The 20047-nt window shown below is 43.6% G+C and overlaps 1 protein-coding gene across 1 annotated transcript in view; it reads right to left on the bottom strand.

Annotated features, from left to right (window-relative positions):
• SHISA6 (shisa family member 6) overlaps positions 1-20047 on the bottom strand; it is a 245268-nt gene that overhangs the window by 190031 nt on the left and 35190 nt on the right. Inside the window, exon 3 of the mRNA XM_026861254.1 lies at positions 12306-12401. Coding sequence (XP_026717055.1) covers positions 12306-12401 — 96 coding nt within the window. The remainder of the gene's footprint in view (positions 1-12305; positions 12402-20047) is intronic.

Raw genomic sequence — 20047 nt, forward strand, 5'->3', positions numbered from 1 at the left:
AATCTACTTTACAAACATTAATCTGCAGCTCTGTCCAAGCACAGACACTTTGCCAGGAACCTTTAAAGACTTTATTCATATTATACCTCCTAATATGAACCTCAGGTTGTTCTCATCACCTATATTTGAACTGGCTCTATTTTTAGTTTCCTGGTTTAAAATGAATATGAGGACATGCCTTTTATAGACTGTACACTCTTGGTGTCTGACTATATCTTAATTAATAACAGCAACATACACTTTGAAATAAAACTTATGTTACATTTTAAACAATTGAGGCAGGGTAATGACATAAAAAGAATATATAAGAGTATAGTACCTTAATAAAATTTTGAAGTGCTATGTTTCCAAAGAGTAAACTGTGAGTTATGTGCACAGATATGGCCCCACATAAAGAGCTGATCTGCTCAGAAATATGATTGTGTAGGATGAAGGTTTTTTACTCAGTAAATCTGCATCTCGCTGTCTGCACTAACATTTTTCTTATTGTAGCTGGGAAGGTAAGAACCTGAGCTCAATCTGTCTCATGCATTGATCACAGAATTTGAACAACCCCCCACTAGCAAAATCCGGTTTGACTCCTAGAGTAAGGGATCAAATTTCAGACTGACCATTAAACTCCTATAAGCACATTTGTTCCAGGAACATCAGCTACATTAAAAAAAAAAAAGAAAAAAAAAATGGCTCTAATGTGTCTTTAATTCATTCCTTGTTTTGAGGGCGAAATGCACATTGGGAAAGAAAACCCACCATTTTCTCAAGGGCCAGGTGTGCAGCAGCAGTATAGCATGGTCTGAACTGGCATACATAAGTTTATTTTCTGCAGCAGATTCAAGCCAGTGCCATTTAAATCAATTAAAAAATATCAGTCATTGGCAGAAAGTGGGCTTGGAATCAGCTCTTTAGTTGAGGAACTAGGCTGTCATCCAGAAACTGTATGTCAGCTATATGAATTACTGGCAAAACCCCAGTTTCTCTGTTCATTCACTTGATGCTAGGCCTATCCGAGTTAGAAAAACTGTCATGAAGAGATCTGTTCCTGCTTGAAGGATTTCTGCTCCATGCATCTTCCTGCTACGGGCATTATCTCATCGTTTGGCTCCAGCTGAAACACTGCTCTCTGTTCTGCACTACTAATTCAGAAGAAAAGTCAGTGAAAAGGAGGTGCTTCTTGCTTTTCATCTGTCAGACAAAAAAAAATCATAAGATCAGCCTAACCACCAGTCTCAGAAAGTGCCATAGACCTGGGTTCTGGCAGCTTTACCCCATGAGAGCACCAGAAGCAGCCTCAAGGCACTGTATGGAAATGATACCCTCATCCGGGAAAACCTTTGGAGGAATCACGACTACCTTTTTATAAGGAAATAAGGGCACGTTGTTACAATGAGTTATTGTGGGCATATGTTTTCAGGAGTGTGATGGCCACTGCATGAGGGATTTCAGACCCTGGAGAGTTTTAAAGCCACTACCTGAAAACTGTGGCTGACAGAACGGGTTTACTTTAGTTTTAAGCAGAAATGGAGATGCTGTCAGAAAGGAAGACACTGTCCTAGCAACAGTCAGAAGCTGAGCAGTGGGAAGGGGCTCAGCGCTCCAGATGGGGTGTTTTCTGGCACAGCTGGTGGGGGACTCAGTGCAATCCCTCCTCTTCTATCCAACACGTCTGATCAGCACGATGAGTGTATTCTTCCCAACAGATGGTAACTTTTAGGACACTTGCTGGCATCCTAAAAGAGAGGCAGAAGGAAGAGTGCAGGGCTCACTTTGGAAAGTCCAAACAAGGAGAAAATGCTCTACTCATCCTTCAGTCCATGGTCCTTGCCCACTTCCCAACATAATCTGCTTGCTCTGAGGAATCTTTGGAGAATCTGCTAGCCTTACCACCTGAGATCCTCCAGGTAGCAAACCATCTCCATCTTCAGGAAAATGACAGATGAGAACTGCTTATTTCTCCTCAAGTCCTGAGAGGACTGTAGCACTTTGACTCAACTGCCTACCCACTGCCGTGGCAGCAGAAGCAATTCCTGACACAGGGGACTGTAAATTCATGTCAGCCTCAAAGCAGTTACAAAGGACAATGCAGTGCAGTTGCCTCCCTTATCTCCTCCCTGCCTTTCAGGAAACCTGCACTTTTTGTTCATGGAGAGCAGGAGCAAATTTGCACTGCACAGACTTCCTTTACCTATAAAAAAGGTATGCTACACCTTAATTTCATAACCTAAACTCAATCACAGCAACGTCACTCTGGCAAGCAGGAAATTGCTGAGCTCTGTCTCTTCCTGAGTGCACAAAGAGTAACTCAACAGTTAGAAATATCTTCCAGCTAAAGCAAGACCTTTCACGTATGTGCCAGAGAGAAACTGCTCCTTCTCTGGAGAAAAAAATAGGCTTCTGGTTTCTAAGACCTGAGCTTAACTGTGCAAGCATCTTAGCTCTTCCCCTAGCATCTGCTGTCTCAGTCTATGAAAGCAGAGGCCTTACACTTGTGAGTAGTGTGTCTCCCACAGTCCAAGGCTGCCAGCAGGCCACACTGCATCCCAGCCCACAATGACGAACAGAAGCAGGGCAACAGTCATCCTGGTCCTGCTGGTGACCTCAGCCTGAGGCACCAGGATCGATGGAATGCACAGGCTCTCTCACTGAGTAGAGAGAAGGGTTTTGGTGCCTAGCTGAAAACACAAGCCTGACTTTAAGCCAGAGAGGGTAGGAATCATCTGGCTTCACTATCGACCTCTAAAGTAACCTTTCGGCCCCATGAATGGAAGATTAATGGTTCATTGACAAATGTCACCACCGCTAGTCACTATGACACAATCTAAATGGAAGGAGGTTCTCAGCTTACAGGATTTACCCTGTCCTGGAAGAGTAAAGCAGCCCTACTTGGATGCAACTCCAGCTGACAGGACAAGAAAAGGCTGAAAACATCTACATCTGCTGTCTCTGAACCAGCAGAGCATTGTGCTAACAGCAGCAAGTCTTCTTACACAACAGCAGGTTACAGTTCAGATTCCGTTATTTCAGCTGAGGCTAGATTAAGGGTCCAACACACTAAAAGTCACAAATTTTGTGCTTAGGTAAAGAGAACTTTACTATCCTTTTGACTGCAAAACCCCTGCAGTAGGAAAGCCCTCATTCGGCTGTTTTACCATGCACCTCTTGGAGCATGGACATGAAACCTGTAGCAAAGTCATGTTAGTATTAAACAAAACCGACCTTGGAATAGAATAATGTGAAGCAGAATTCCTCCAGCTGAGGAACAGAACAGGAACTGAATGACTAGAGAACCACAGCTCTGTAAAAGTAGGTTTGGGACAACAAAGTGATATTGTAAACTGTGAAATTTAACATTCCTACTTCAACAGATATTCAGCTGTGGCACACCTGTAAATCCAACACAAGGAATAAGAGATCTGGGGCATGGCTCATCCCCATCTAGGAATCATGATTCCCATCTTCAACCTGTAGCCTTCGGTCACCAACACAATATAAACTAATCACAGCCAGGGGCCTGCATGCTGTCAAGAGATGGAGATTAATCTGTTCTAAAGATTAGAAAATGTCAATCAGTAAGTTTAAGCCAGCCTCTCAAGGACTGTCTGCAATGATTTTTGTGGCATTGGTTGTATAAACTCCCTACAATTGTTCACAGTTTCATACCGACTACTAAAGGATAAACTGAAGCTCCTGAGATCAAATACTTTCCCTGAGTGAATATCATATCTAGAAAGCAAATCTGGAAAGCAAACCTGGGGCCTGTGTCTCCAAAGACACTTGATGATGAGCCAGAGTTCCTCCCAAGAAACTTTAGAAGATAAACTTTATATAACATACTGGTTTTGCTATAGCAGTAGATTTTAGGGCATGCCCTGAGCTCTTCATCTGCCAAACTCTGACCACAGGATTCGTTTGTTCTGGTGAGATCTCAGATGCTTCAGAATTACAGATCCCTCTGCAAAGTCCACCCAAGAACCTCTTTTTTTTTTTTTTCATAATATTTGAATTTCTTATTTATAGTCCACAAACATAATTAAGACTGAATGCTGATCTGCTAAAGAAACTCTAAGGGTGATTCTTAATTTCAGGTAAAATCCCTGTTTGGGGAGATAACCAGCCTGAGATGCTCAGTTACACTGTAGCAGGAAATCATAAGGGTTTTTTATACATCAGTTCTTGATAATAAATATAGAAAAAGACATTCTTCAAAGAGAAGTTTGTGGCATGCAGCTGAAGCTCCCTGTTTCATAGATATCTGGGCTGTAGCTGCCAGCTTTTCACCAGCCTTCAGCTCAGTTTTCAAAGGTATCTGCCAAAACATCATGGAGAGTTGACAGACTGTCTGTGAAAGGGCATCCAATAATAGGCAGGGCTTTTTTCTTCTCCTCTCAGCTACTGTAATTTATTTTGATATACTGTTAACACACAGCAGAAAGAAGAGGAATCCATTCTAGAGTCCTAGAATACTGAAAACCATCCATGAGAACTCATCAGAGTGCTGGATGCAATGGAGTTTGTGGGACAAGTAAGTGGGCAGCAAAATAATTCACAGAACACAGACAGAGAACTGATTGATAACTTCTGTGATTTATGTTGGCATGGGAATATAAGGTCCTCAGCAGTGGCAGTCATGAAAGCTAGTCCCAACCTTTGCATGCCTGGGTCTGTAAAGGGGACCACATGCTGCAGTCAAAAGCCGAAGATGTTCCATGGCCTTTTGCAGTGCCAGGTGCAAGTTTAGCTCCAATATTGCAGGTTTCAGTACTAGCTGCCAAAATACGTTGGCTAATGCCAGCCCAGATGTTCACATGCAGAAAGGCACAGGGTGGCCTTTCCTTGGCTCAGACACAAGATTCTGGGTTTAACTGTCCCTCAGTGAGAAAGAAGAGGCAACTCAACCTGATTGGCATCCTTCCTCCCCATCTCAGTCCTGTCTGTGTCCTCCAAGAGGCATGTTTGATCAGGTCAAGTTAAAAATGCCACCAATCAGCTGAAGTGGTGTACAACACGATCTCGAACTGACAAGTGTCTCTTCACATGCATCAGTGAGGCTGTCCACAGGGGAAGCTTGTTTTTTTTGCTGCATGCAGCAATCTTCATTTAATAACTGGCTACAGAACGACTGTGGGCTTCTTACTGCAGGAATCTGAACCTCCTGGCTTAATAGTGATATGTGTGCTCCATGCCTTGCTTGTGGTCTTTTTTCTGCTGTTTCCTTTATAATCTTGAGGAAGATTCTCAGATTAGCTGCCAATCCTCCTGCTCATTGCTCAGAGTGTGGGACACACTAGCTCAGAAAGCCATTTCCAAAACAGTCTCTCCAGGTTGTGCTTTAAGCCAGGTTTGTGACCAGTTTGTCTGAAGACAGAAGGGCATGAACCCATCACCTTCATTATTTCAACATATTTCACAGAAGGTGACCCCGGGGATTGATGTGGTTTTGCTCATGTTCACCCCATTCCTCACCTACAGTAGTGGCATGCTGCAAAACTGCTGCAGGCATCGGTATGTTTGCCATGACTTCCCGCTTTCCTCCCACCCAGCTATACAGAGAGTTAGAAAAAAAAAAAAAAGAAGAGCTGTCCAGACTGATGAGAAATGGACGGTTGCGTCTGAAGTCGATTAAATAATTCAGGGTGGATTGAAATGCACTATTGCATAATGGAATCTTTCTGCAAAGCCATGAAGCAGTTTCTACATCCCAATGATTCTGTTTTCAAGCCAATACAATTAAGTGTCAGAATATGCAATAGTTGAAATTAATCTGGAATCAGAATGCAAGTGATCTTTATCACACACACTGCAAGACACCATAAAAATCATTAGATATTATCCAGGACGAACATAAAATGAATCATTGGGATGCAGCAGGCTCTGGCTTGACATCTCACCATTGATACAAAATGTCTAACAAGTGTTTAATGAGAAAAAAGACTCAACATACCTCATCCTCAATTTTTGCATAATCTATTCATGGCATGTTACAGAGGCAAGTATGAAAAAATGACCCTTAAACTTCTCCCTTTGCCTGTATTAATGGGCCTACTGCAAGTGTGGATTACTAATGATGTGGGAAGGCAGTAAATTCCATGGTGGAGCTGATTCACTGCATGTTTTGTACTGAATTGGGTCGATGCTGGTTGTGACAGATGTAATCCAAGACCTCAAAATTACAAATTAAGGGCATGACCCAGTACTTTGGGAAAGTAACTGGAACACAAGGCTGCCAGTCAAGTGACAGGGAACCAGCCACGATGGCAGGGAATCAGGGCAGTGCTGGGGAGAGCAATCACACTCCTCAAACTGCTAATGATGATTAAATTAATAAATCTCTTTCCTCCCATTCATCTCTGAATCATATTTACATGCCAATAGACCAGTAAAACGGTTGGTTCCTGAGTTCATGCTTGTGAAAGGGGCTCAGTTGGTGTCTCCAAAAGGAACAGCAGTGTGCGTAAAAGAGGAATGTGTACAATGTGTGTACAAGAGGAAGTGGTGTCAGCCAGTATGAATATGCAATTCTGTTTTACCACATGTCATATCACGTTTAGTCTGTATGCAAAGCTTGCAGCATGCTGAATATTATAAATTCACCGAGGTGTCTGCATAAAAATTAGTTTGCATACAGATATGTCATTTATAAAATACAGAGCCTGTCACAGATATTCTTCAGCTTGCAGAAAAACCAATGAAGGCGGGAAGAATGTGCAAATGAGGGAACACGATGGATGGATACATCAAGACATTTCAAGAAGGAAATGACCTGATCCTCATATCAACAGGGGATGTCCCACAGTGCTATCATTATCACCAAGCTTTTCTAGGAGCCACACGAGCATGAATTTGGCAATGCTGTTTTGGGTAAACATAGACTTAGTCATGAGTCATTTACTCTGTGCTTTCTCTCTCCATACAGAGGGAAGGCATCACCTTCCAGTGGGACCAGCAGAGGCATGGTTCTGGGAAAGCTCTGGAGCTCCTGAGGGAGAAAAAGATGAAAAAGTGGAGCTGCTGGTCACTTCAGTTGGCTGAGACACTGAGGCAGCTCAGGAAGGTCCTTGTTGCTAAGTATGATCTAGAGCTTCATTTGTCCTCTTTGCATGTTTGCCTTTGTAGGTGGTTCTCATAAACAAACACAGATGTTAAACTGTTGGATAAAGCAAGCCATTGCTTTACTCTTGAAACTTGTCTTGCAGCAAGCCTGTGTGACCCTACTGATATCAGGCCATCCATCTCCCACTACCTGCCCGTGGGGTGACTGTGGGAGCACAGTGCACCTCCCAGCAGTCTGAATCTCCAGGAGGCAGTCTGGCCATGGACTGGCAGCACAAGGCACCAGGTCAGTGATGTGGCAGCTCCCTCAGCTTGTCAGAGCCCTCCAATAGACAAGCAAGTGGAGAGGAGCCATGAGACTCAGGTGTTACCCCAGGCCTGTCAGCTCTCCCTCCCATCCTGACATTACCTTGTCTCCTCTCACTCTCACAAACCCCTGCAGCTTCCAAACCTTGCACCATGGGATATAATGGTCTGTCTGTCCTCCAAATAATTCATGCACATGCACATGGCCGGGGATACAAAGACGATCATTTTCTAAGGTGGGACTAGATCAAGAACAATTTGGTCTTTTTGAATATGCACCAGAAAAGATGATTTGAGGGAGATATTGTCAACTGTGAAAAAGCAAGAAGTCAGCAGCAGCTGACCTCTCACTTTCCCCTGTGCATCATTTCAGGTAACAGCCAATGGGATATTTATCAGGAGAAGGCAAAGGGTGAGGCTGTATCTGGGGAGTATGGTGTCTGGTTGGGTGTACAGTCCTGCTAAAGGAGGAATACCATGATCCCACACACCAGGCACATGTGCTCAACCAAAACCAGCCAAAACCTCACACGAAGGGCTGTACCATCCAAAGAGTGCCCTGCAAATGCACAAGGTACAACCATGTTGCAGGACAGCGAGAACAGAGGCCCAGGCAGGCAAATCCCACTTTCAGGCTGTAAATCTTGCCATTTACGCACCAAATATCACAAGATAAAATGTGACTGTAGGTAGCTTTTATTGCTCAGTCACCAGGCTGGCTCTTCCATACCAACATTGCTTTCACATTGCCCACACTACAGGATGCTGTGCAGCTCCACAGAGATGCCAGCAGCAATGTAGTCAGGATTTAACAGCCACATCACACTGACTTGGATACATGGCTCATAGTTTTTTCCTGACTACTGGCACTGATGGAGAACATCCTAGGTGCAAATTTTAGTGGGACATGAGAAATGAGACTCCTGCAGATGCCCTAACTCAGAGCACATCTCTCAGTGAATCAAGGAACAGTAAAGATTTGAAGCCTTGAATCAGAAGTGAGAGGTTCCATTTCTGAAAGTGTTATTGGGCAGGCTTTTCCACACATGCTTTTCAAATTGCAGCCCTACCTCTGCACCTCCTCAAGGACTTGGCATAAACTTTCAAGAAACTAGCTGATTGTACAAAAGTCCTGTTTTTCCCTACAAGATGACCCTGCAGTAGAGGACTCTAAAATCCCATATTCCTCCCGCCTCATGTTTCCTGACCCCTAGCACTCAGTTCGACTGGGAAATTAGGCTTTTCCAGCAAAAAATCCCTCACTATTTTTAATGCTGTTGAAGAGTTACTGGGAAAAGAAAGAAGTTGCTTGGTGGTGAAGTGAGTTTATCATCTGCTCTACGGAATTTCTACTGCTGTCACGGTCTGGTGAAATAAAAGGAGCCCAATTCCATTTGGAAACTGTTTTCAAGGTCTGAGGCTGGTAGTAAAATCACAAAATAAAAATTATATTTTTACCTGAAAACTCAACAATCATGATCTGGAGTAGTTAATCTGAAGTGAATTTACTGCTTTGTAAGATGTGGTCACTCATTGTGGTTGAATATCCATGTGGTGCTTGCTCCATGTTGTGTTGCAGCTGTGCAAGCTTCTGTGTGAGTGAGCTCTGCAGAGCCCTGGCAGGACAGGGAGTATGGTCCATGTTAGGGTAGTCTCAACCCGGGACATTTGAGAGTAGGAAGATGCTCGGAGAGAGAATAGGTTGAAGAAGCTGTTTTTTAAATTAGGTTAGTGCACAGAGGGATGTGATAGCTTCTGTCTTCAGTACTCCTACTTGTTTCACTGGAGCACTGAACTCTCATAGCAACTACCACAGCAATTGGAGCAATAGTAGCTACTCCTATACAACAAGTGCAAGTGGGATTCATCTGCCTTCCTCTGATGGCTAAAAGACCTAGCCCCACACAGCTCCGCTCTTGCTACAGGTGGGAAAGTGCTACCTAGCACCCATACAGTGAACACTCATTTAGAGGTGTTGATGTCTCCCAGGTGTCTCACATGGAATTGAAGGTATTACCTCAGAATAAAATGTCTAACTTCTAGCTATCTAATATTAGATTGAGATCAGCCTCATCATGTGTCTCACCATGGACACTTTCTATGGCCTGAAGACTTTGGATTCATTCCTAGGTCGTCATGACAGACTGGCAGTGAAGTCTTTTACCATGGTTTGAAGAACACACTATGTAGTGATTTTATAGACTTAAATGCCAGGCAGTGATGCATTGCCTAATGGAGTGTCATATAAGAATCATAAATCACAATCTTGAAGGAGCTTGTGGATGTCAGACATGTGAATATGCTGATTTGGTATCCATGGTAGTTTGGCATGTCTCACATCTTTGTCTTCCACCCAAAATAGATTAGCTCTTAAATATTACTCAGCACTTGGAGTTCTGCCACAGCACAGAAGACAGTTGAGAAAACACCAAAAAAGTGTCTCCCAGTGCAAAGAAATATTGAGATAAACTTCATGGGCTTTGTTCAGTCTAAAAGCAGAACCCTCTTCCATGGTGGTGTAACAACAAGGCAGGGTGAGGTTATTTGGTTAATAGTAGTGGAGGTGGAGATTTTAACACATGCACTGGAAGTAAAATAGGACAAAATCTGAGCATGAAGCTGTTCAGTTGAAGCATAGGACTGTAAGCCTTGCTGGAGCACTCCTCTCTCCTGTCTACATGTACAGCTGGGTTGCCGGTTCAAACTGAACACAGTAAATCTCTCATGTAATATTTCCAAGAATAATCAAATGATACAGGGCACAACCCTAATGACAGAGCCCCTAAGTCGTTTGTTACATCCAAAGTCCCTGCTTTCACAGCACAAATAGGCAATCAAATCATCTCACAGACAAAGACAAATCTACACATTTGCACAAGCAAACAAGGCAGTTTGCCTGCAGAATGTGTGGAGACGTTAATCACTTGCACCAAGTCATGAGTGAGCATGTGAATTTACTATTAAGAAGTTAGAAGTTATCATTATCGTACTGTTCAAATAAAATGTGAATTTACAGGTAGATGAAAAGTAAATTCAAACGCCAATCCATTCTTTTATGTCCATAAACAGCCAATATACAGTCTAATTTTCTCACATAATAAAAAAATTTTATTTATTTTGGAAAGATCCACCCGATCTGATGGCTGTTGGAAGAGGAGGTACATAATCAGTCTGGACTCCCCTTGCTCATTCTCCCAACTTCTTAGGGATAGGAAATGTGCTCTGAGGGGCTTCCAGCAAAGCCAGTGGAAAAGGTGTGAAAACCACTGGTGGGCCTGTAGAAGAACAGAGCCCCCAGGACTTTTCAGTTACAGAAGGAAAGCAGGTTTTACTCTTATCTGGGAAGGAACTGGGAAAAGTGTATTGTACAGAAAACTGCTTGAAGAGAATTCAAATGTCTGAGACAAAGAAGCAGGTTTTACAGACCTGTCCCGGGTTATCCATGTTCTTGATCAAGGCTATCTGGACACACCACTCTGTAAACCGCAACTCTACTGGGGTACACTTGCTATCTTACCCTAAATACACTGTCAGGCCTGATGTGGTGTGACAAGACTGTAAAACTCCTTTTGGATGGGGAGGAGAAAGGGAGACCTTGTGTGAAATGCCATCCATGAGTCCTTCCTTGAACCATTTCAGTTCCCAGCCCACCTGAAGGTTCATGGTGGTTTCCTTTGCCTTCCTTCCACCGGTGCAGTGCCAGGCTGGAATTGCAGGGTATTGTATTACAAGTCCCACGGGTGCTGCCTCAGCCTCAGTAAACTTTATTTAAGCACACACAGACATACACAGACAATATACATATATTTGTTTCTTCTCTGACAGTTCTACAGGACCAACACTGCTTTGGATGACACTTGTGGAGAATTTGAAAAAGTGCAGGAAATGTACGAAAAAATAAAGGTCTTTTAATAATTTGAGTCATGGTCATCCACAGAAACAACACAGGTGCATTCAACCATGCGAGCACATGGACACATCTCCACATACAGTACATTGTGTCTATATAGGTATCTCCACATACATTGTGTCTATATAAATGTACAACAGTCTCAGAAGTCAGCAGGACACAAAACCAGACGAGTACTGGCATGGCACATGCTTGCACTCCCAGTGTCGCAACCCACTGCCAGTGCACCAGTGTGACTCGGTCAGGGTGGGGGTGTGAACAGAAAGATGCTCCAAACATAGTCTCACTGTACACTATAAAAACTCACCAAATATGCAACAACGTCATAAAATGAACATTCATCTGGGGTTCTGGTGACTAGCTACTTTGAGTTAGATCTCACAGCTTTTGTGTCACCACAACTCCTGGGATGTATGGTTACTTATCTAATATAGCTACAACTGTCTCTCAGCATATATTTTATATACAGTACATACACACAGAACATACACAGAGCAGTATATGTATATTTTTGTGTTTTCATGTTTGTACATTATATCACAGATTATATGAACACATAAAATATATGTTTTAGGACCTAAAAATAAATAATTTTATAAAATATTCATAATACTCCCCCCCAAAAAAAGCCCATAAGTCAAACAAAAGAAATCCAGAAAAGCACTCTTGAAGTGTTAACTGCCTGCCCTTGGACAGCATTACACTCCTTCCCCTTCCCTTTATAAGTACAGCAGCACGATGGTGGTTTGCAACCATGCACCCAGGAAAACACAAAGCAGTATAAATTGTTGAACTGCAAAGTCAGAGTGGAGTCTGGAGTCTGGCTGTCCAACTCGACACTCTCCCACCGTCTCCCTTGCTAGGATTTAAAAGGTTCTGCCAGGAGCACAGTATTTTACCTGCAGCAATATCCGCTAGACTAAATCTACTGACTGCAGTCCAATACTGTTATCTCATAGCACTTAGAACCCAGCTTCTGAGTTATAGCTTTTTTTTATTTAAAACAATCTTTTTATTTAGCAAAAAATTGTTTCCACTGTACCCTTCGTGTGTCCTCTTCCTAATGTGACAAACCCGGAGGAGATGAAATTATGGAGATCTGGCCCTCCACTTCGATAAATATCCTTTCCATAGTGACCTGCCAAGGAAAAGAAAACAAAGAACCCTTTATTCGGTGCCTGTGTACACACACACACACATACATATATACACACACATATATGCTATATGGTCCCTCTGTAACCCTCATAGATGAGTACCAAGACCCCACCACATGGTTACATTATTAATGGATAAAGAGGGTATAACAGAACGTAACAGCTATAGCAGCATCAAAGTCTTATTGCTTTATTGGCAAAGATCTATGGAGAACAATTGCATATTTTGATAACTGCCAAGGAATGAACAGATTCTGGTAGGGAAACCACTAAAGTGCCAAACCAAACACCCCAATCTCCGGGAAATTTGATCATCAGTGGCTCAGATTCAGGTTTGCTAGGAAAAGCACTCCCAAGGAACTGGTCTCACTCAGACCTTCAAGACTAAGGAGCTAAATGAAATCAGAAGAGATGTGGGGTTGATTCTTCCCTATTCCAGCCAGACCTCTGAGAACGTTCATGTTGGTAGAGATTTTGTCTCAGCACAAAAGCAGAGGTGCAAATATCATTCTTGTCCAGGCTGGACCCAAGCCCCCATTACCAGTATGATAGCAAATTGCCTTTTAGCTTTGATTTTCTCTGTCCTTGAATGGCATCCCTGGATGCTTTCTCAAGTGCAATAGTCTTCTGCAGAACACTTCCTAGGAGCTTTCTCAGTCCATGACAACAGAGTAAGTTCAAGAGACACCCAGCTTTTTAACATTTTAATATTTCAATATATTAATACAGAAAACAGCCTTCTGCCTCCCTGTTACCATGCAAAGCTCGGAAATGAGGACATAGATAATTTCTCAGATACTCTTTATTATCTCCTCCCTTTTTCATGTTGTTAATTTTTCCATTCCTTTTATTTTAGACAGAGGCAAAGATAAGATAGGTGTGGGGAGGAGGGAAGTAAGGCAGCCTCAGGGGCTGGGAATGCAGCTCTCTCCCTGTTAAGTCTCCATCTTCTCCATGCCTTTCTGCACAAGCCCGTGATGCATCACTCTTCTTCTGACCCATGGTGGCTGGAAGTCCAGCACGGCAGATGGTCCAGCGCACGGCACTCAAGCAGGAGAGCTGAGTCAGGAAGCTATGGGGAGGGCCAAATGGGCATCAGGGGTCCAGGTGGAAATGCAGCCTGGGGCCATGTTCTGGCTGGCTCACATTGCCTCTGACAGATGCTACAGCCCTTTACTATTTTTCAAACACTGAGACCAAATGCCATTTGTTCTCATACACTTTCAGGCTCTCTGGCAACACTGTGACAACTAATGGGAACATAGACTGAAATCTCTTCAGTCTGCAGCGTTTTCCTCTTTCCTTTTTATCCAGTCATTCTCACCCCAGTATCCCTGCAGCTACTACTCCTGTCATCAAAGTCCACCTTGCATGTTAGTGGGTTGCGGGTAAGCACTGCCCCCCAAGGTCTAAATTATCACAGAATGTCTCATTGTTCTGCCCTGTAATGGATCTCAGCAGGCTCAAAACCCCAGTCCCTATTCAGGGAGGACACCAGCAAGTCTCTGGCCAGGAGAGCCTAGCATAGACTTTGCCATCACACAGGCATGCTGAAGATCCTCAGAAGAGGCTCACATATGGCGAGCATAAGATGTTGAAACTTCTGACAAATGTTTATTCCCATCTAATAGAAAAAGCATCTCACTCCCTTCCCTCACATATTTTTTCTGGTCAAGGTCAGTCAAGTGCTCTCTGTAAACTTCTGAAAACACACATAAAGTGTTTCTACAAGTTTGGGAGTTGTTAGCAGCAAGGCAGTTTTCTTCTTACAGTAATGCACAGTGGTAGCAAAAACATTCAAACGTGGAGGCATCCACCCATAAATTGGCTGAGAAGAGAGTTTCCAGAAAGAAGAATGATTTTCTGCTTCCACAGGAAAGATCATGGGCTCTTTCTCTCTTCTTCACACCTAGGTGTTGCAACTCTGGCTGCTGTGTTCCTGGAAAAGGGTGGCAGACTTTGCCTCTGAGTCCCTGGAAGCTATTCTTGCTTCATGAGATGTTTGTTCTTGTTCTGAGAAGCCTGCAGGGATGGCCTGTGGCTTCAATGCCCAATTTGCTTTCTTCTTCTCTATCACTTTTCTAAAATGTGCTGCATTTTTTCTTTTCAGTAAGCCAATTTTTGCTCTTATACCATCAATTTCTGTGCTCTCAGGGCCAGCTACTCTAGTGACTGGCACTCTATCAGTGCCATAAATTTACCATTTTAAACAATGATAAGGGAAAAACATAAATAAGTGGTATTACCTCCAGCTGAAATCAGCTGTCTTTTATATGTCCCTTTGGAGAATCTGTTTAAGACAGAGATCAAGAAGGGGAAGTATATAAAAAAAACCCCAAACAAACATTTACTGGCAGATTGAAGATCGTTCATCATTCATTTACTCTCTGAACCTTGCTCTGCCCCTTCTTAGAGTACGTAGTAGTTAAATTAAAACATTCTTGTGATAACAAGCCATTAGCTTTTGAACAGGAGATACATTTTCCCATGAGAAACTTGAATTTGTAGACTTCAAGCAGCATGAACTTTCCCTTTTTATGGACACATTATAGGATGCTATGCTTGTTTTATATGGTTTTTTATTCCTGCTCACTTGTGATCATTTCTCTTGGCTTTGCAGTGTAAAAATGCTGGTACATGGCTTTTAGCTTTAGAAGCGCCCTGGGGGCTGCTGGTGGGCCAAGCTCAGGTGCTGTTATTCACACAGACTTTTCCATAATCACTTCTTGACTGAGATGTTTCACACTGGAAGTGAATGCTTCCTTGTGCCTTACCAAGATGCATGTGCCCAGCAGCTGCACCAGAGCTAAAGAAGCTCAAGCATAAGTAGACAAGGCTGCAGAGTAGTGGAAGCGCAGACAGGGCTATGCCAGACCAGAAAACATCCCTATTTCATCCTCCTTTGTGGGTGTTTTCCTCCTTCCTACCTTCAGCTGTGAGCTCTCACCTAGCTGCTGGGAGTCCTTCCACAGTTGGTGAGAGGGACTGGCCCTGCCAAAAGGGGGTTCAGCCATGAGCTGAGCTTAACTGAGCTAAGCTGGTGATGGAGATGCCTGTCTCATGGGCTAAGAAGGAGCACTTGCACCTTATCCAAGGTGTTCACTTTTAGTAGGCTGAAGCTGGGTGTTTCTCTCTGCCCTACAGTGACAGAGCTAAAAATGCCCTAATTCCTCAAAAAACAAGTGTAAACAGACCGATTTTCATTTCAGTTCAGATTTCTAGGGTTTTTTATTGCCAGTAAACACCCAACCAAACAAATCCTGCCATTCCAGAGAGAAAGAGCCTCTCTGTGAAGCCTCACAAGGTTCCCCCGAGCAATTCCTGATGCCAGGGGCTGCACCAGCCCCCGCTGTTGCAGAACCCCAGGCACACAATGAAATGGAGATGTTTGAGCTTAACCTCCTGTATAAATGAGGTGAGGACAGTTTGATGGCTGTGCTGTACCTGCTGTCTACAGGCATTACTCACATTGCTCTCTCTCCTCGCCCATGTGAGATCACATCAGAACAAAACTGCCTATTGGTGTTGTATTTCCCTGGGAGCATACACAAGACATTCCGTGGGCTGAAGCCATCAGCGAGTTGAAACCCAGAACCCAGAGGCAGCACCCAAGACCTGAGAGAAGTCAGATCGAACAAGTGCAGCCGATCAGTGTCTTCAGCAAGGCGAGGCAGTAGAGCCCAGCATACTCATGGCTCCCAGCACGCACTACCCATCTTTTACAGCTCCCACTTTGGGTGGAATTAGCTTCTGTCTGCTAGTTTTCCATATCCAGGTGTCCTACACAGCTAGCATGTATTAACTCTGGGGCTTGCTGGTAGCTGCACAAGGTCACAACCGGTGTCCTCATTCAGGCACCGAGCAGGACAGCAGAGAGGCTGTGTCCCCTCCACGCGCCTCTGCGTCCCTGTTTGTAAAGGGAGTTACTCTGCCTGCAAAGCACGGGGAGGTCTGTGAATGAAAAGCACTGTATAGAAGCCAGATTTGATTACAACGGAGTCTCACAACACTCACTACTTCCAAAGCAAAGCAACCACCCACCTACCTGATCTCATGGCATGGAACATGCTAGCTTTTAATACAATATTTCTCTAGAGACTTTGCATCTCTAAGGCCTATTTCTCACAGTTAGGATAAAATTTAAAATGCTGTTTCAGAGCACAGTTCTGAAGCCCTGGAGGAGGCTTTTCCTCCTCTCTCACTCCCTGTTCTTGCTCACACTCATATCCATGTGCTGTAATTCAGGTAAACCCTCAGACGCAGACAGGCTTGCAGGCTTTTTCCTTAAAAGAAACGAACAGGACTCCATCAAGGCTGTCTGTTACTAAAACAAATGAAGACTAACACTAAGACAACTTAAAATTTCCAAGAGAAATTGAAACAAGGTTAAACATAACTTTTTTTCCCCCTCTCCTTTAGTTATAAGGCACAGCAGAGGCAGAGAGGAGATGAGTGTTTTGCCTGCCACACAATAAATGCACATACTTTAGGGTATACAGCTCAAAGAGGGAACATTTCATTACAGTGGCATCCTGCATAACACATATATGGAACAAACTCAGTCACAAACAGCAATTACAACCGCAGCTCAGATTTTACAGAATTATTAGAGCTGAACTAAAATGCTGTTATCCACCTCCCAGAAACGTTATTACCGAGTACGGATTACATCATCCTGAGAAGGGCAGACAGGGACTGTCATGGACAGGTTTTTGCATTGTACACTCTTGGATTTTGATCTCATCCTTGTCACAGATTTCCTTGGGAGAAAACCTACACCCAGAGGGGAGTCCCCACATCCAAACTTGGCACAAACATTATTCTCAGACAGATCTCTGTGGAAAAAAAATTATATTGGGGGGGGGGGGGGGCGGAATCCCCCAGCCTACCTACTCTGATGCTGCTCATTTCTGCTGGAGTGATTCTTTTGGAGCAATTTTACACATATCAACAGACTGAGACAAAGGGCATGAGCTGCCAAAACAACTGTAAGGTGTTTACTGAGCACATGGCAGGCTGCTCTGCATCACTCTGTCTATACTTCAATCAAATACAATCATCTCTGAATGCAAGAGAGGGCAAGGCTCCACACCCAAAATGAGGAATTCTTGGGGCCAGAGAGGCACAGGGCAGCCAGCAAGCACATAAATGATCTCAATTTGAGGAAAGTCTAACTGCAGAAATTGGTGGATATTAGACATGGCTGTGGCCTACACCACTGAAGGAAGTGTTTGCAGGCAGGTTGGGCATCTTTGTATTTTACCACAGCATAGGGTACAGGTTAACAGAGATTACAATGATAAGAAGGGCCCCCAAGGGATGTCAGTGAAACATTACAATTTTCTTTCTTAAAAGATCCAAACAGAAGCCAGCTGGCACCTCTCACATTTGTCAGAATAAAGGCACAGTAAGGGCCACTGCAGTGTGTTTTTTTCTGGTTTAATACCATAGTTCTGGAAACACTGTCTATCCTGAACATGCAACTGTACAAAAAAAAAAACCACAACTGGAAAGAGTTTATTGGCACTTAGGGTGAGCTGTCAGCATTACACATCCAGACATGGACAAGATGTGATCCAAATCATTGTAGGGAATAATAGAAAAACAGATATTCCTTAGTTGAAATCACACTGGTGGGCTAAGGAGAGATGAGTTCCACTCACCCTGTCCTAATAATGTGACCACCTACCCATCATTTAACCCTTTTTCAAAATAACTGCCTCTTCTTTCTTTATATCCCTTTTCCTCATGCTAAGCCTTTGTCACATTCTTCCCTGCTTCATCCTACTTGTTCTCTATAATATGTGACTGCTGATCACAGAGACCCAGCATGGGTCCATAAGCCCCCATGGGTCCATCTGGCCACAGACTATGCTAAACAGATTATAGGGGATGGCCTCCTCCATGACACACTAGAAATGGTCTTCTAGGTCAGGGTGTCTGTGTTCCCTGCAAGTGCCCAAGGCTTCTGCAATGTTTTGGAAAGAGAATAGGTGCCTCACCTGAGCAGACAGGGTCAAATCTTGCCCACCATGAGCCAGGCTGTCCTGTGTCACTGAGGCCAGCTAGACCCTGCTGGCATGGGCTCCAGCAAGCATATGGCTCTTGCATGTCTGACTGCCCAGTGCATCTGAAAACATGGTAAAAACTTAGACCAGGCCATGGAGGAACCTTGGGTTCAAAACAGAACAAGAGGATAGTTTCAACTTGAAAATTGGGAAGTCGTTATTTTTCCTTTTGATATATTTCAGTGTGATTTCTGCCTTATCAGCTTTCAGACTGCATATGCATCACTTTTTCAAGCCTTCTTTACAACCAAGAAGGGTAAAAGCTTACTATTCACAACTGAATACTGGATCTTTCAAGTAAAATTATTGGCCAGGAACTGGGCTTTATAGAAAATGACGCATACTGGAACACTTCCCACAAGATTACAAGAATGGGAAGTAGTTTTCTGGCACAGGGTTTGTATCAGTCCACACTAGCAACCTGCCAAATATATGCCCACTTACTGCACAGCAGACCAAGCCAAACCCAGTGCAGTGAGCTGCATGAGTCCAGGTCGCACTCATGTATCTTTCTGGCATTGGAAAAGAGACAAAAGTGAAGGTAAATGCTGTGCTGGCTTTCCTGATAAGTGACCAAGGGAACATCTCCTTTCTTTAACTGTTTGCTCTGTTAACTACAGCAATTGTCTCTGACTTTGCAAACCCCCTGTAAGCTATACCAAGCTGTAAGAGGCTTCAGGAAACATCAGTTTTAGGTTCTGTTAGCTTAAAAAAAATTACTATGTGAAAGTTAAATACAGGACTGTGGTGCTAGAGGGCCTTGCTGGCAACACGCATCAGGGATAACAGAAATACAGTGATGAGTTCATATTCTTTTGAAGTCTAAATAAAGACACTTTAAATGAGTGAGGATTAAATCGATAGGAAAATAAAGTACAGCACCTCTCCAAGGCTCCAAATGCACGTGCTGGTTAGCAGAAAAACCTACTGAAGTACCTGATTTGTCTAGGAAACAGCTCTGCTCCCATGGTCTGCTTCTCATCAACACACAGCAGCACTGAGTTATCCCAAAGCCAAGAAGGGACACTCCTTTCCTCTACAGTAGAGCAGGGGGAAGAGACCCCATGGATGTCAGGGATGAGGGGTTCATATAAACAAAGGCTTGCCAGATTATTCTACTCCCCATTCCCTGTGCGGAAGCTATTCCTCTCTGCATGGAAGGAAAGAGGAAGAAAAAGGGAGTCTGATTCTTTTTCCTTGTGGATATAGGGACCCCTATCCATCATACGTGCCATTTACAGACATGCCAATGTGTAAAACACTGTGAAAGTACAAGCAAATCAAGACCAGCTAATATCTCTATAGAAAATTCACCAGGTTACAATTCTTGCGAGGGAGTACAAGAATACCACTACCAAAGCATCCTGTAAGCTACCTGTATGCCACTACCTGTAAGCATCCAAACAGACTTGGGGCTCCTATTCAGAGGAGTCTCAGTACTTAACAGCCCAGTGTGACTGCAAGTCAGCTGTTCCCATCGCTATTAGGCAGAGCTGTGCTGTTGTTGAACCTCTACGCTTGGAGCAGTGACATTACAACTCTGGCACCTCACAGAGCCA

The sequence above is a fragment of the Athene cunicularia genome (genome assembly GCF_003259725.1).
Source record: "Athene cunicularia isolate RWA chromosome 18 unlocalized genomic scaffold, athCun1 chr18_part1, whole genome shotgun sequence".
Taxonomy (NCBI): Eukaryota; Metazoa; Chordata; class Aves; order Strigiformes; family Strigidae; genus Athene; species Athene cunicularia.